General features: G+C 48.7%; 1 protein-coding gene across 1 annotated transcript in view; it reads left to right on the top strand.

Annotated features, from left to right (window-relative positions):
* SETD1B (SET domain containing 1B, histone lysine methyltransferase) overlaps positions 1-13,277 on the top strand; it is a 132,344-nt gene that overhangs the window by 53,530 nt on the left and 65,537 nt on the right. Inside the window, exons 9-10 of the mRNA XM_075323366.1 lie at positions 7,037-7,124; positions 9,549-9,757. Of these exons, the coding sequence (XP_075179481.1) occupies positions 7,037-7,124; positions 9,549-9,757 (297 nt within the window). The remainder of the gene's footprint in view (positions 1-7,036; positions 7,125-9,548; positions 9,758-13,277) is intronic.

Genomic DNA, 13,277 nt, shown 5'->3' with positions numbered 1-13,277 from the left:
GGGTGGTGCAGCTGAATTTAACTGTATCACATTAACCCATCTATAAGCTCTCCTGATTACTGAGCGTTCCAGTAATCACACTTGTCTGCTGTGCTGATATAACTCTACTGTGAAGACAGAGCTGGGTGTCATTACATCTTGCATATCTCGCCTTCCCTGTGTGATATGTAATGCCTGCTCTGATCTCACTTAAAAGCGAGTACAAGTTGAGCACAACAGACAAAAGTGTTAGGGTGCAGTCACATGGCCGTATAATGCGGACGACGATCTCATTGCAAAGCTTGGACTAACTGGTGCCTTCACTGACCTGATTGTGACCATGTATTTCTATGTATCTATCGCACTGAGGTCAGGAGAGCCGCCGGCCAGTCCAAGTATTGCGATGTGATTGTCGTATGAGTTATAAGGCCTGCTCCCTTATACGGACAATGATCTCTCTTCTCCAGACAGTGTGGGTTGAGAGTAGTGCAGCAGGGCTTACAGGGCTAGGAGAGGAGGAGAAGCTGATTATAAAGGTTTATAAGTGACACAGCTAAACTCAGCTATGTTGCCCTTCCCCTATTGTGTCCTTATCTGGATGATGTTACATGTGTGCTGCACTCCCAGCATTTCTTTATCGTTCCTTTGGGAGACCCAGACCATGGGTGTTTAGCTTCTACCTCCGGAGGACACACAAAGTACTACACTTAAAAGTGTAGCTCCTCCCCCAGAGCTTATACATCCCCTGGTGAGCAGACCCAGCCAGTTTATCGCTTTGTGTTCAGGAGGCATACATCCACACATGCATTCTCATATGATTTTTTCCTTTTGGAACGAGATTGACGTCTGGACCCCCGGCATGTCCCTTCTCACCCCACTGTGTCGCCGGTGTTGTAAGGTTGATTCCTAGGCTGGAGACTTTACATGCCGTGCTCCTTCACCATCCCTCCTGGGCTCTGGCTTGAAGTGGGAGCCAGCACGGTCTCCATGCTTGGCAGGAGACCGGTCTCCATCCGCAGCCCTTCAGGACCCTGCTGGACCGGAGCACTCATCCCCAGGGACTTGGCCCTGCGTCTCAGCAGCTAAGTACCTGAGACGTTTAGATTTCGGGGTCCCTGTACTTTATTGTTGGGGGAGAGTGTGCTTATTGTGTTTACTGACATTTCCGGCGGGTTCTCTAGCTGTCGCCTGAGAACCGCGCCGATGGTGCCTGCGCGTCGGCCTCGCCGCTCAAATTTAGGCCCCGGCTTCGCCGGAGGCCTAGTTTCTGTTTCACTGTCCTCGTATGTCACTCATGCAGAGGGACAGGCTCGGCTCCTCCCGGCGGCCGTTCTGTACAGGGGAGGGACACTCCCCAGTGGTTTCTCAGGCTGCTCCTGCTCCTGTGGCTGAACCCCCGGCTTGGGTAGAATCCTTTTCTAGGTCTATCTCCCAGTCTTTTGCTGAGTCCATGGGACTTCTGTCCAGGAAGTTGATGAATATGCATCAGCCCCCTTCACAGGGTGCCTCTGCTGCTAGGGCTCTCTCAGGACCGGAGCTCACAGAGGATTCATCATCAGGGCCCAGACCCCGTCCTTCTAAGAAGAGACGCAGGGTTCCCTCTCCCTCCTCCTCCCGTGGCTCTGATTCCAGAGCTGACTCGCTGGATGAGGAGGATGCCTTTACAGGGGGCTCGGAGGCTAACTCCATGTGCCCCATTGATCTGTCCGAAAGTGACTAAGATCTTAGTGACTTGATTGCTTCCATTAATTCTGTACTGGATCTCAATCCGCCAGTATCAGAGGAGCAACCCTCTCTGGCAGAAAAGCACCAGTTTACCTTGCCTAAGAGAGCAAAGAGTGTGTTCTTTAACCACTCCAGTTTTCAGGCCGCTGTGACCAAGCCCAGGACCTGTCCTGACAAGCGCTTCCCAAAGCGTGGTTCTGATGACAGTTTTCCCTTTCCACCTGAGGTGGTCAAGGAGTGGGCTCAGTCCCCAAAGGTAGACCCTCCGGTGTCTAGGCTCGCAGCCTGGACCGTTGTGTCGGTGGCTGATGGCACTTCCCTTAAGGATTCCACTGACCGCCAGATTGACCTTCTGGCCAAATCCGTGTATGAAGCGGCGGGGGCCGCGTTTTCTCTGACTTTTGCAGCAGTGTGGGCTCTCAAGGCCATCTCTGCTTCTCTAGAGGAGATGCATTCCCTCACCAGGGAATCTATGCCCGAAATGGTTGCCTTAACTTCCCAAGCTTCGGCCTTTTCATCCTATGCCATGTCTGCCATGCTGGAGGCTTCTCACCGCACTGCGGTGGCTTCGGCTAATTTTCTCGCTATCCGCAGAATCTTGTGGCTTCGAGAGTGGAAGGCAGATGCTTCTTCAAAGAAGTACCTTGCTGGGCTCCCTTTTGCTGGGTCCCGGCTGTTCGGAGATCAGCTGGATGAAATTATTAAGGAAGCTACTGGCGGGAAGAGTACTTCCATGCCTCAAACTAAAGCCAGGAAACCTGTCCAGGGTAGGAATCAGTCGAGGTTTCGCTCCTTTCGTTCCTCCAACTGGTCGTCCTCTAAGCCCTCGGCCTCGTCCGCTAACTCAGCCAAGGACCAGAAATCCAACTGGCGCACAAAAGCGCGTCCACAGAAGACCGCAGGAGCTGCTGCCACTAAGGCAGCCTCCTCGTGACTCTCTGCCCGCTCCAGCAACGTCCTTAGTCGGTGGCAGGCTCTCCCACTTTGGCGACGCTTGGTTTCAACACGTCTCCGATCAGTGGGTGAGAGATATCATCTCCCACGGCTACAGGATAGAATTCTCTTCCAGTCCGCCAAACAGATTTTTTCTCTCAACTACCCCCTGCTCCAAGGCCGCCGCCTTCTCACAGGCCGTGGCAGCCTTACAGGCCAATGAAGTAATTGTACCGGTTCCCGTCCGAGAACGGTTCAGAGGTTTCTACTCAAATCTCTTCCTAGTTCCCAAAAAGGACAGTACCTTCTGGCCCATCCTGGATCTGAAGCTTCTCAACAAGTATGTTCAGGTGCGGCGCTTTCGCATGGAGTCTCTGCGATCAGTCATTGCCTCTATGTCCCAAGGGGATTTCCTGGCATCCATCGACATCAGAGATGCCTATCTGCATGTGCCAATTGCAGTGTCACACCTGCGTTGGCTACGTTTTGCAGTAGGAGAAGATCACTTCCAATTCGTGACTCTCCCCTTTGGGTTGGCCACGGCCCCTCGGGTTTTCATTAAGGTCATGGCAGCAGTGATTGCAGTTCTGCACCTCCAGGGGTTGGCAGTGATTCCTTACCTGGACGACCTTCTAGTCAAGGCTTCATCCAGCGCAGACTGTCAGCGGAGTGTCTCGCTCACTCTCTCCACTCTAGCTCAATTCGGGTGGCTGGTCAATCTGCCCAAATCCACTCTGACTCCGACCCAGAGTCTCACATACCTAGGGATGCAGTTCGAGACCTTGACGGCACTTGTGAAGTTGCCCTTAGTCAAACAGCAGTCCCTCCAGCTAGCGGTGCGCTCTCTGCTGAGGCCCCGCCGTTATACCCTCAGGCGTCTGATGCAGGTGCTGGGTCAAATGGTGGCGTCCATGGAGGCTGTTCCCTTTTGCCCAGTTCCATCTGCACCCCCTGCAGCTGGACATTCTCCGCTGTTGGGACAAGCGGCCTTCCTCCTTACACAGGTTAGTGGCTCTGTCGCCACAAACCAGGAGCTCTCTTCAGTGGTGGCTTCGGCCCCTCTCCCTGTCCCAGGGGCGCTCCTTCCTGGCCCCGTCCTGGGTGATTCTCACCACGGATGCCAGTCTATCCGGCTGGGGAGCGGTATATCTCCACCACAGAGCACAGGGCACTTGGACTCCGTCCGAGTCAGCCCTTTCAATCAATGTGCTGGAAACCAGAGCCGTGCTTCTAGCTCTCCTAGCTTTTCACCACCTGTTGGCGGGCAGGCACATTCGAGTCCAGTCAGACAACGCGACAGCGGTTACCTACATCAATCACCAAGGCGGGACACGCAGCCGCCTGGCGATGTTGGAGGTACAACGCATTCTTCAATGGACGGAGATTAGGAATGGTTATTACCAGGAATAGATAGATATGCAGCAATTGGTAATAATATTTAAAATTTAACTATAAATACTATTTCTTAAAATGACTCAAGGTCTAAAATATTTTTCACCCGTGAATAGTGACCACACAGATAGACGGACACAAGCAAGTTGAGTATTCAATTCAAATAGGTATATAGAACCATATTAGAGAAAGAAAAGTCAGATATCCAATACCCTCATAATCAAGGGGTAGTGTAGTTACCTAAATATATCCGATTTTTTTACCTCAAGTTGCCTTTTATCATCTGACAGAAGCAGGGTCTCATATCTCACCCATCTTCTCTGACAGAAAAAAATATTACCTTAATAGGGCATGATATACATTATCTATTCAGCCCAATGAAACAGCTAGGATATGCTCAATAGCCCTCCTTGTTCTCAACAAGAACAAGGAGGGCTATTGAGCATATCCTAGCTGTTTCATTGGGCTGAATAGATAATGTATATCATGCCCTATTAAGGTAATATTTTCTTCAATGGGCGGAGGACTCCAAGTCCACCATATCCGCAGTCCACATCCCAGGCGTGGAAAACTGGGAGGCAGATTATCTCAGCCGTCAAACCGTGGACGGTGGCGAGTGGTCCCTGCACCTGGCAGTGTTTCAGTCAATCTGCCGCAAATGGAGCACTCCGGACGTGGACCTAATGGCATCCCGTCACAACAACAAGGTTCCCGTTTACGTGGCTCGCTCCCACGACCCTCAGGCATTCGCCGCGGACGCACTGGTTCAAGACTGGTCCCAGTTTCGTCTGTCCTACGTGTTTCCCCCTCTAGCTCTCTTGCCCAGAGTTCTGCGCAAGATCAGAACGGAGGGCTGTCGAGTCATCCTCATTGCACCGGACTGGCCCAGGCGAGCTTGGTATCCAGACCTGCTCCATCTGTCCGTAGAGATTCCGTGGCATCTCCCGGACCGTCCAGACCTACTCTCACAAGGTCCGTTTTTCCGCCTGAATTCTGCGGCTCTCAAATTGACGGCGTGGCTCTTGAGTCCTGGATCTTGACGGCTTCTGGTATCCCTCCTGAAGTCATCTCCACTATGACTCGGGCCCGTAAGTCTTCCTCCGCTAAGATCTATCACAGGACTTGGAAAATTTTCCTGTCCTGGTGTCGTTCTACTGACCATCCTCCTTGGCCATTCTCCTTGCCGACCCGTCTGTCTTTTCTACAGTCTGGTCTGCAGCTAGGACTGTCCCTCAACTCTCTCAAGGGACAAGTCTCAGCTCTGTCAGTTCTGTTCCAGCGGCGTCTCGCTCGGCTGGCTCAGGTCCGCACCTTCATGCAAGGCGCGTCTCACATCATTCCGCCTTACCGGCAGTCCTTGGATCCCTGGGACCTTAATTTAGTTCTCACGGTTTTGCAGAAACCCCCCTTTGAGCCTCTTAGGGAGGTCTCTTTGCATCGTCTTTCACAGAAAGTGGTTTTTCTGGTGGCCATAACTTCCCTCAGGAGAGTCTCTGATTTGGCCGCGCTCTCTTCGGAGTCACCCTTTTTAGTTTTTCATCAAGACAAGGTGGTTCTCCGTCCGACTCCGGATTTTCTTCCTAAGGTGGTCTCTCCTTTCCACCTTAACCAGGACATTACCCTACCTTCCTTTTGTCCGGCTCCTGTTCATCGCTTTGAGAAAGCGCTGCATACTCTGGATCTGGTGCGTGCGCTCCGGATCTATGTGTCTCACACCGCTGCTCTTAGGCGGTGCACTTCTCTTTTTGTGCTAACCACAGGTCGGCGCAAGGGCCTCTCTGCTTCTAAGCCGACCTTGGCCCGTTGGATTAGATCGACCATTTCGGACGCCTACCAGAGTTCTCAGGTGCCTCCCCCGCCGGGGATCAAGGCACATTCGACCAGAGCTGTTGGTGCCTCTTGGGCTTTCAGGCACCAGGCTACGGCTCAACAAGTCTGTCAGGCTGCCACTTGGACTAGCCTGCATACCTTTTCGAAGCACTACCAAGTGCATGCTCATGCTTCGGCAGATGCGAGCTTGGGCAGACGCATCCTTCAGGCGGCTGTCGCCCATTTGTGAAGTTAGGTTCTGCCTACTTCTTGCCTTTTTTCGGTTTATTTCCCACCCAGGGACTGCTTTGGAACGTCCCATGGTCTGGGTCTCCCAAAGGAACGATAAAGAAAAAGAGATTTTTGTTTACTTACCGTAAATTCTTTTTCTTTATAGTTCCGTATTGGGAGACCCAGCACCCTCCCTGTTGCCTGTTGGCAATTTTCTTGTTCCGCGTGTTATCACCGGCTGTTGTCGTGGACAGAGTCTCCGGTTGTTCCGGCTTTTGCTCTGTTCTACTTGTGGGTGGCTATTCTCCTTCAGCTTTTGCTCTAAACTGGCTGGGTCTGCTCACCAGGGGGTGTATAAGCTCAGGAGGAGGAGCTACACTTTTAAGTGTAGTACTTTGTGTGTCCTCCTAAGGTAGAAGCTAAACACCCATGGTCTGGGTCTCCCAATACGGAACTATAAGAAAAAGAATTTACGGTAAGTAAACAAAATTCTCTTTTTTCTAATCATGCAGGAGGTTAGACCAGGAGTCCATGGCTGTAACCTTACCTCTCACACACTGGGAAACCTACTCTTGTCCATGGTGGGAGCATGTTCTTTCCTTTGAGTGTTGTTGACTGCTTATGATTGGTAAGCATCATACAGGAATAAGTACATGCCCCATTGAATTCTCAGAAAGCGCCCAACTTTTTAATTTTTTTTTTTTATTTAGCTCATTAGCTACCAAATATTAAATTGCTAATATCTCTGATCCTTTTTACACCTAGGTTCACCAGAGCTGCCACTAGGTAGTTGATCCATATTCCTCTTATTGAGGTCAATATCTTGTCTTCACCTGAGCCTCATTTATGATTATAGATCTAAATACATGATAACAGGTTTGGCTGATAAATGCGGATATTCCTAAAAATGTCCATTATAATTATGTAATAAATATAATTATTAGAGTATAAATGTTTAACTTTAAAGGTGAAGAGGAAGGAACCTCCCGAATCGGGGCTAGAGGGAGAACAGAAAAGGATCCGTGTGACAAAACCAATAGACGAGGAGGATGAAGGTTTGCAATCCCAATTTATAAGTGTTCAATTTATTTTAACTTTTTTATGAAGCATGTTGCGTTAATTATGTAATTGTCTTCACTAATGCTAATGCACCACTATGTATAGCACTAGCAATTAGATGATCACAAGTTCAGGTACCATAAGAGGAGTATTTAATGCAGTAAAAAGTGGAGAAAAAAAAACTCGTCCCCCCACCCCACCCCTAAAAAAATCATATTGCCTTCCTTATACCGCACTAAAAATAAAACAATAAAAAATACATATATTTAGTATTACTGGGTTCATAAAAGTCCTATCTAGGAAAATATAAAAAAGGAATTAATCCATTCACTATAATGGTGTAACGAGGGGAAAAAAAAATCAAAACCCCAGAATTACATTTTTTTTTTATTTTTTTTTTTTGTCGTTCGCAACCTTGTAATAGGTTGATCAAAACATTGTATCTACCCCAAAAACGTAAGCTCAGGTCCCAAAAAAAAATAAGCCCCCGAAACTTGAAAATGTTATGGGTCTTGGAAAATGGCGACAAAAGCAAAAATGTTTTTTTCTTGTTTTGTTTAACCCCTTAACGACCGCGGGCCGTAAAATTACGTCCTAAATGACATAATCTTACTGCCCGCGGTCCTCCGGCGGCAGCATGCCGCGATCGGCACACATCTCAGCTGATTTTCACAGCTGAGATGTGTGCCTGCTAGGCACGAGCAGAATCGTTATCTGCTCGTGCCGATTAACCCCTTATATGGCGCTGTCAATACATGACAGCGCCATTATAAGCGCAATCGCGGTAAAGTTTTTACTTACCGCCGAAACCGGAAGTCACGTGACGCGATCACGTGACTCCCGATAGTTGTCATGGTAGTACAGGGTCATGTGATGACTCCTGTACTACACATGAATTGGTTTCACTTTCGCTGTGCCCGGGGCACAGCAAAAGAGAAAGACAGCGTATCTGCTGTTTACAGCCTTCCAGCTGTGATCAGCAGATACTGCAGAGCGATCGGAATGCTGATCGCAATAGCCCCCTAGGGGGACTAGTAAAATAAAAAAAAAAAGTAAAAAAATAAGTTTTAAAAAATTAAAAAAAAACAAAAAAACCTAAAAGTTCAAATCACCCCCCATTCGCCCCATTGAAAATTAAAGGGTTAAAAAAATAAAAAATATACACACATTTGGTATCGCCGCGTTCAGAAACGCCCGATCTATCAAAATATAAAATCAATTAATCTGATCAGTAAACGGCGTAGCGGCAAAAAAATTCCAAACGCCAAAACGACGTTTTTTTGTCGCCACAACTTTTGCGCAAAATGCAATAAGAGGCGATCAAAACATAGCATCTGCGCAAAAATGGTACCGTTAAAAACGTCAGCTCGAGACGCAAAAAATAAGCCGTCATTGAGCCTAAGATCCCGAAAAATGAGAACGCTACGGGTCACGGAATATGGCGTAAAACGTGCGCCACTTTTTTCGGACAAACTTCCGATTTTTTTTTAACCCCTTATATAAAAGTAAACCTATACATGTTTGGTGTCTACGAACTCGCACTGACCTGAGGCATCACACCCACACATCAGTTTTACCATATAGTGAACACAGTGAATAAAATATCTCAAAAACCATAGTGCTATCGCACTTTTTTTGCAATTTTTCAGCATTTGGAATTTTTTTGCCATTTTCTAGTACACAATATGGTAAAACTGATGGTTTCATTTAAAAGTACAGCTCGTTCCGCAAAAAATGAGCCCTCACATGACCATATTGACTGAAAAATAAAAAAGTTACGTCTCTCAGAAAAAGAATGGCGAAAAAAAAAAACGGAAAGCGAAAAATCGGCCGGTCGTGAAAGGGTTAATTCCCAATGTTTTGTTTTTTTGTTTAACCACTTCAATAAAAAAAGAAAAACATAATTCCCAATGTTTTGTTTTTTTGTTTAACCACTTCAATAAAAAAAGAAAAACAAAATCTATACATATTTGGTATCTGCACAATTATACTGGGCTAGAGAATAATATTATCGGGCATGTCTAACTATATAGTGAACATGGTAAATCTAAAAAATAAATTAAATAAAAAATGTGTAATTGCACGTTTTTTGTAATTTCACTGCACTTGGAATCCCCCCTTTTATTTTCCAGTACACTATGTGGTAGAATAAGTGGTGTCATTCAAAAGTCCAACTTGTCCCTCAAAAAAAAAACAAAAAAACAAGCCACATACAGCTAATGTGGACTGAAAAATGTAAAAAAAAAAAAAAAAAATACAAAAATTAAAAGCAAACAAAAAAAAGGGGAAATCTCCATGTCATGAAAGGGTCAAAATGTGTCCTCCCCCCATATAAAATCAAATGTCCATATAATGTATGCCATGCTTGTAAATACGGATAAATTGCATTTGAGAATATTACGCTGCTTTTGTTATTGCAGAGTGTGAACGAGAGAAAGATGTTAATTTGGACCCAACAAAAACTGACACTGATTCTGTTACTGCTCGGAAGAGGCCAGCCATACCCCTAGACAGTGAGGGGGAGGATGAGGTGGAAAGTGAAGCAGAAGAGCCCTCAGATAAGGAGGACACGTCGTCTGAGAAGGCTGAAGAGCGGGATGATGAATCGGTTGGTGCCCTCTCTAGTAAGGTATGTACTGTCTTTCTAAGAAAAACCTTGAGGGAGGTTCTGGGGTCGTTTGCTGTATATTTCACCAGATTAGGCTACAAATGTGCTTGTGATCTTTTACTCCTGAACCCTGACAAAAGGTTTAGGGACACAGGAAAAGGGGTTTCCAAAATCTAGGAATATGGAGTAGTGATTAGAGAAAAATGTGTTTTTTTTTTTTTTTAAAAAAAAAAATTACATTTCTTTATCATTCCTTTGGGAGACCCAGACCATGAGTGTTTAGCTTCTGCCTCCAGAGGACACACAAAGTACTACACTTAAAAGTGTAGCTCCTCCCTCTGAGCTTATACACCCCCTGGTGAGCAGACCCAGCCAGTTTATCGCTTTGTGTTCAGGAGGCATACATCCACACATGCATTCTCATATGATTTTTTCCTTTTTGGATTGAGATTGAAGAAGTGCGGGTCCACGTCTGGACCCCCGGCATGTCCCTTCTCACCCCACTGTGTCGGCGGTGTTGTAAGGTTGATTTCCGAGGCTGGAGCCTTACATGCCAAGCTCCTTCACCATCCCTCCTGGGCTCTGGCTTGAAGTGGGAGCCAGCACGGTCTCCATGCCTGGCAGGAGACCGGTCTCCATCCGCAGCCCTTCAGGACCCTGCTGGACCGGAGCACTCATCCCCAGGGACCTGGCCCTGCGTCTCAGCAGCTAAGTACCTGAGACGTTTATATATTGGGGGTCCCTGTGCTTTATTGTTTGGGGAGAGTGTGCTTATTGTATTTATTGGCATTTCCGGCGGGTTCTCTAGCTGTCGCCCGAGAGCCGCGCCGATGGTGCCTGCGCGTCGGCCTCGCCGCTCAAATTTAGGCCCCGGCTTTGCCGGAGGCCTAGTTTCTATTCACTGCCCTCGCATGTCACTCATGCAGAGGGACAGGCTCGGCTCCCCACTGCTGTGCGTGTCTCCTCCCCTGTAGGTCTCTATGGCCCTCCAGATCCCGCTCTACAAGCCAAGTCCCGCCCCCTCTCTTCGCTCCGGCGGCCATTTTCTCAGACAGAGTTCACTCGGCGCTGGTCTGCACTCTGCATCCCTGCTGAGGTGCTGTGTTTGGGGGTCCGGGCCTTCGGGATCTGGAGGGCACACAACACCGCTCCTGTCACCTCCACACAGCTAATGAAGGGAATAGCGAGATCAGCTGAGCTGTCACTGAGGTTACCCGCTGTCACTGGATACAGCGGTGGCCGCGGGTAACCTCAGTGACAGCTCAGCTGATCACGCGGCTGTCTTCAGTTGCTGTGTGGAGGTGACAGGAGTGGCTGAGTCTTCTGCAGCTTCGGTCACCTCCATGCAGCAGCGCTGGAAGCGACGGTGGATCATCCTGGATTACGCCGGACATGGAGGGCTTTTTTTGGGGCTGATTAAAGTGGTTAACCAGGGTATATGTTTGTGTTTTTATTTCTAATAAATGATTTTTCGGGTGTGTGTGTTTATTTACTGTAATTTACAGATTAATCATGGAAGGTTTCTCTGGGAGACGCCTGACATGATTAATCTAGGACTTATTGGCAGCTATGGGCTGCCAATAACTCCTTATTACCCCGATTTGCCAACGCACCAGGGCAAATCGGGAAGAGCCGGGTACAGTCCCAGAACTGTCGCATATGATGTATGCGGCAATTCTGGGCGGCTGTTGGCTGATATTGTTAGGCTGGGGTGCTCCCCATAACGTGGAGCTCCCCATCCTGAGAATACCAGCCTTCAGCCGTATGGCTTTAGCTGGCTGGTATTAAAATTGGGGGGACCGCACGCCGTTTTTTTTTTAATTATTTATTTCACTGCACAGTATAGACACGCCCACCGGCTGCTGTGATTGGGTGCAGTGTGACACCTGTCACTCAGCGTGGGGGCATGTCTCACTGTAACCAATCATAGGCGCCGGTGGGCGGGGAAAGCAGGGAATACGAGATTGTTTAATGGGCGGCCGGCTTTTTCAAAACAGTAAAAGCCGCCGGAGCAGTGTGAACACCGTGCAGTGCCGCGCCGGAGATCGGGGATTGGTGAGTATGAGAGAGGGGGATAGACTGACATGGACAGAGAGAGAGGGACAGAGATAGTGACCGACTGACAGAGATTACTGAATGACAGACATTGGGAGGAGCTTCAGAACGCAGCTTTTCAGCTGCGCTCTGAAGTGCGGACCTTTTTTAAGCTGCGGTGCAGAGCGCACACCTGCGCACATAGCATCAGACACCAAAATCGTATGAGGGATGTCACACGTTTCAATTGACTAGGTTCGTGCAACAAAACGCACAATTCTAGACAAAGATACGATGTGTTTGCGATCAACGGTTTTGCGTTCAATCCTGATCGCACGTAGATGTCACACGCAGATACCTCACAAACGATGCCGGATGTGCGTCACTTACAACTTGACCCCAAGGACGGATTGTGAGATATATTGAAGCGTGTGTTGGGGGCTTAAGAGAGCAAAGAGTGTGTTCTTTAACCACTCCAGTTTTCAGGCCGCTGTGACCAAGCCCAGGGCCTGTCCTGACAAACGCTTCCCAAAGCGTGGTTCTGATGACCGTTTTCCCTTTCCACCTGAGGTGGTCAAGGAGTGGGCTCACTCCCCAAAGGTAGACCCCCCGGTGTCTAGGCTCTCAGCCCGGACCGTTGTATCGGTGGCTGATGGCACCTCTCTTAAGGATTCCACTGACCGTCAGATTGACCTTCTGGCCAAATCTGTGTATGAAGCGGCGGGGGCCGCGTTTTCCCCGACTTTTGCAGCAGTGTGGGCTCTCAAAGCCATCTCTGCTTCTCTAGAGGAGATGCATTCCCTCACCAGGGAATCTATGCCCGAAATGGTTGCCTTAACTTCCCAAGCTTCAGTTTTTTCATCTTATGCCATGTCTGCCATGCTGGAGGCTTCTCACCGCACTGCGGTGGCTTCGGCTAATTCCCTCGTTATCCGCAGGATCTTGTGGCTTCGAGAGTGGAAGGCAGATGCTTCTTCTAAGAAGTACCTTGCTCGGCTCCCTTTTGCTGGGTCCCGGCTGTTCGGAGAACAGCTGGATGAAATTATTAAGGAAGCTACTGCCGGGAAGAGTACTTCCATGCCACAAACCAAAACCAGGAAACCTGCCCAGGGTAGGAATCAGTCGAGGTTTCGCTCCTTTCGTTCCTCCAACTGGTCGTCCTCTAAGCCCTCGGCCTCGTCCGCTAACTCAGCCAAGGACCAGAAATCCAACTGGCGCCCAAAAGCGCGTCCACAGAAGTCCGCAGGAGGTGCTGCCACTAAGGCAGCCTCCTCGTGACTCTCTGCCCGCTCCGGCGACGTCCTTAGTCGGTGGCAGGCTCTCCCACTTTGGCGACGCTTGGTTTCAACACGTCTCCGATCAGTGGGTGAGAGATGTCATCTCCCACGGCTACAGGATAGAATTCTCTTCCAGCCCGCCAAACAGATTTTTTCTCTCAACTCCCCCTTGCTCCAAGGCCGCCGCCTTCTCACAGGCCGTGGTAGCCTTGCAGGCCAACGGAGTAATT

Source organism: Anomaloglossus baeobatrachus, chromosome 1 (assembly GCF_048569485.1).
Source record: "Anomaloglossus baeobatrachus isolate aAnoBae1 chromosome 1, aAnoBae1.hap1, whole genome shotgun sequence".
Lineage (NCBI taxonomy): Eukaryota > Metazoa > Chordata > Amphibia > Anura > Aromobatidae > Anomaloglossus > Anomaloglossus baeobatrachus.
This window is presented reverse-complemented; position numbering and strand designations above follow the sequence as displayed.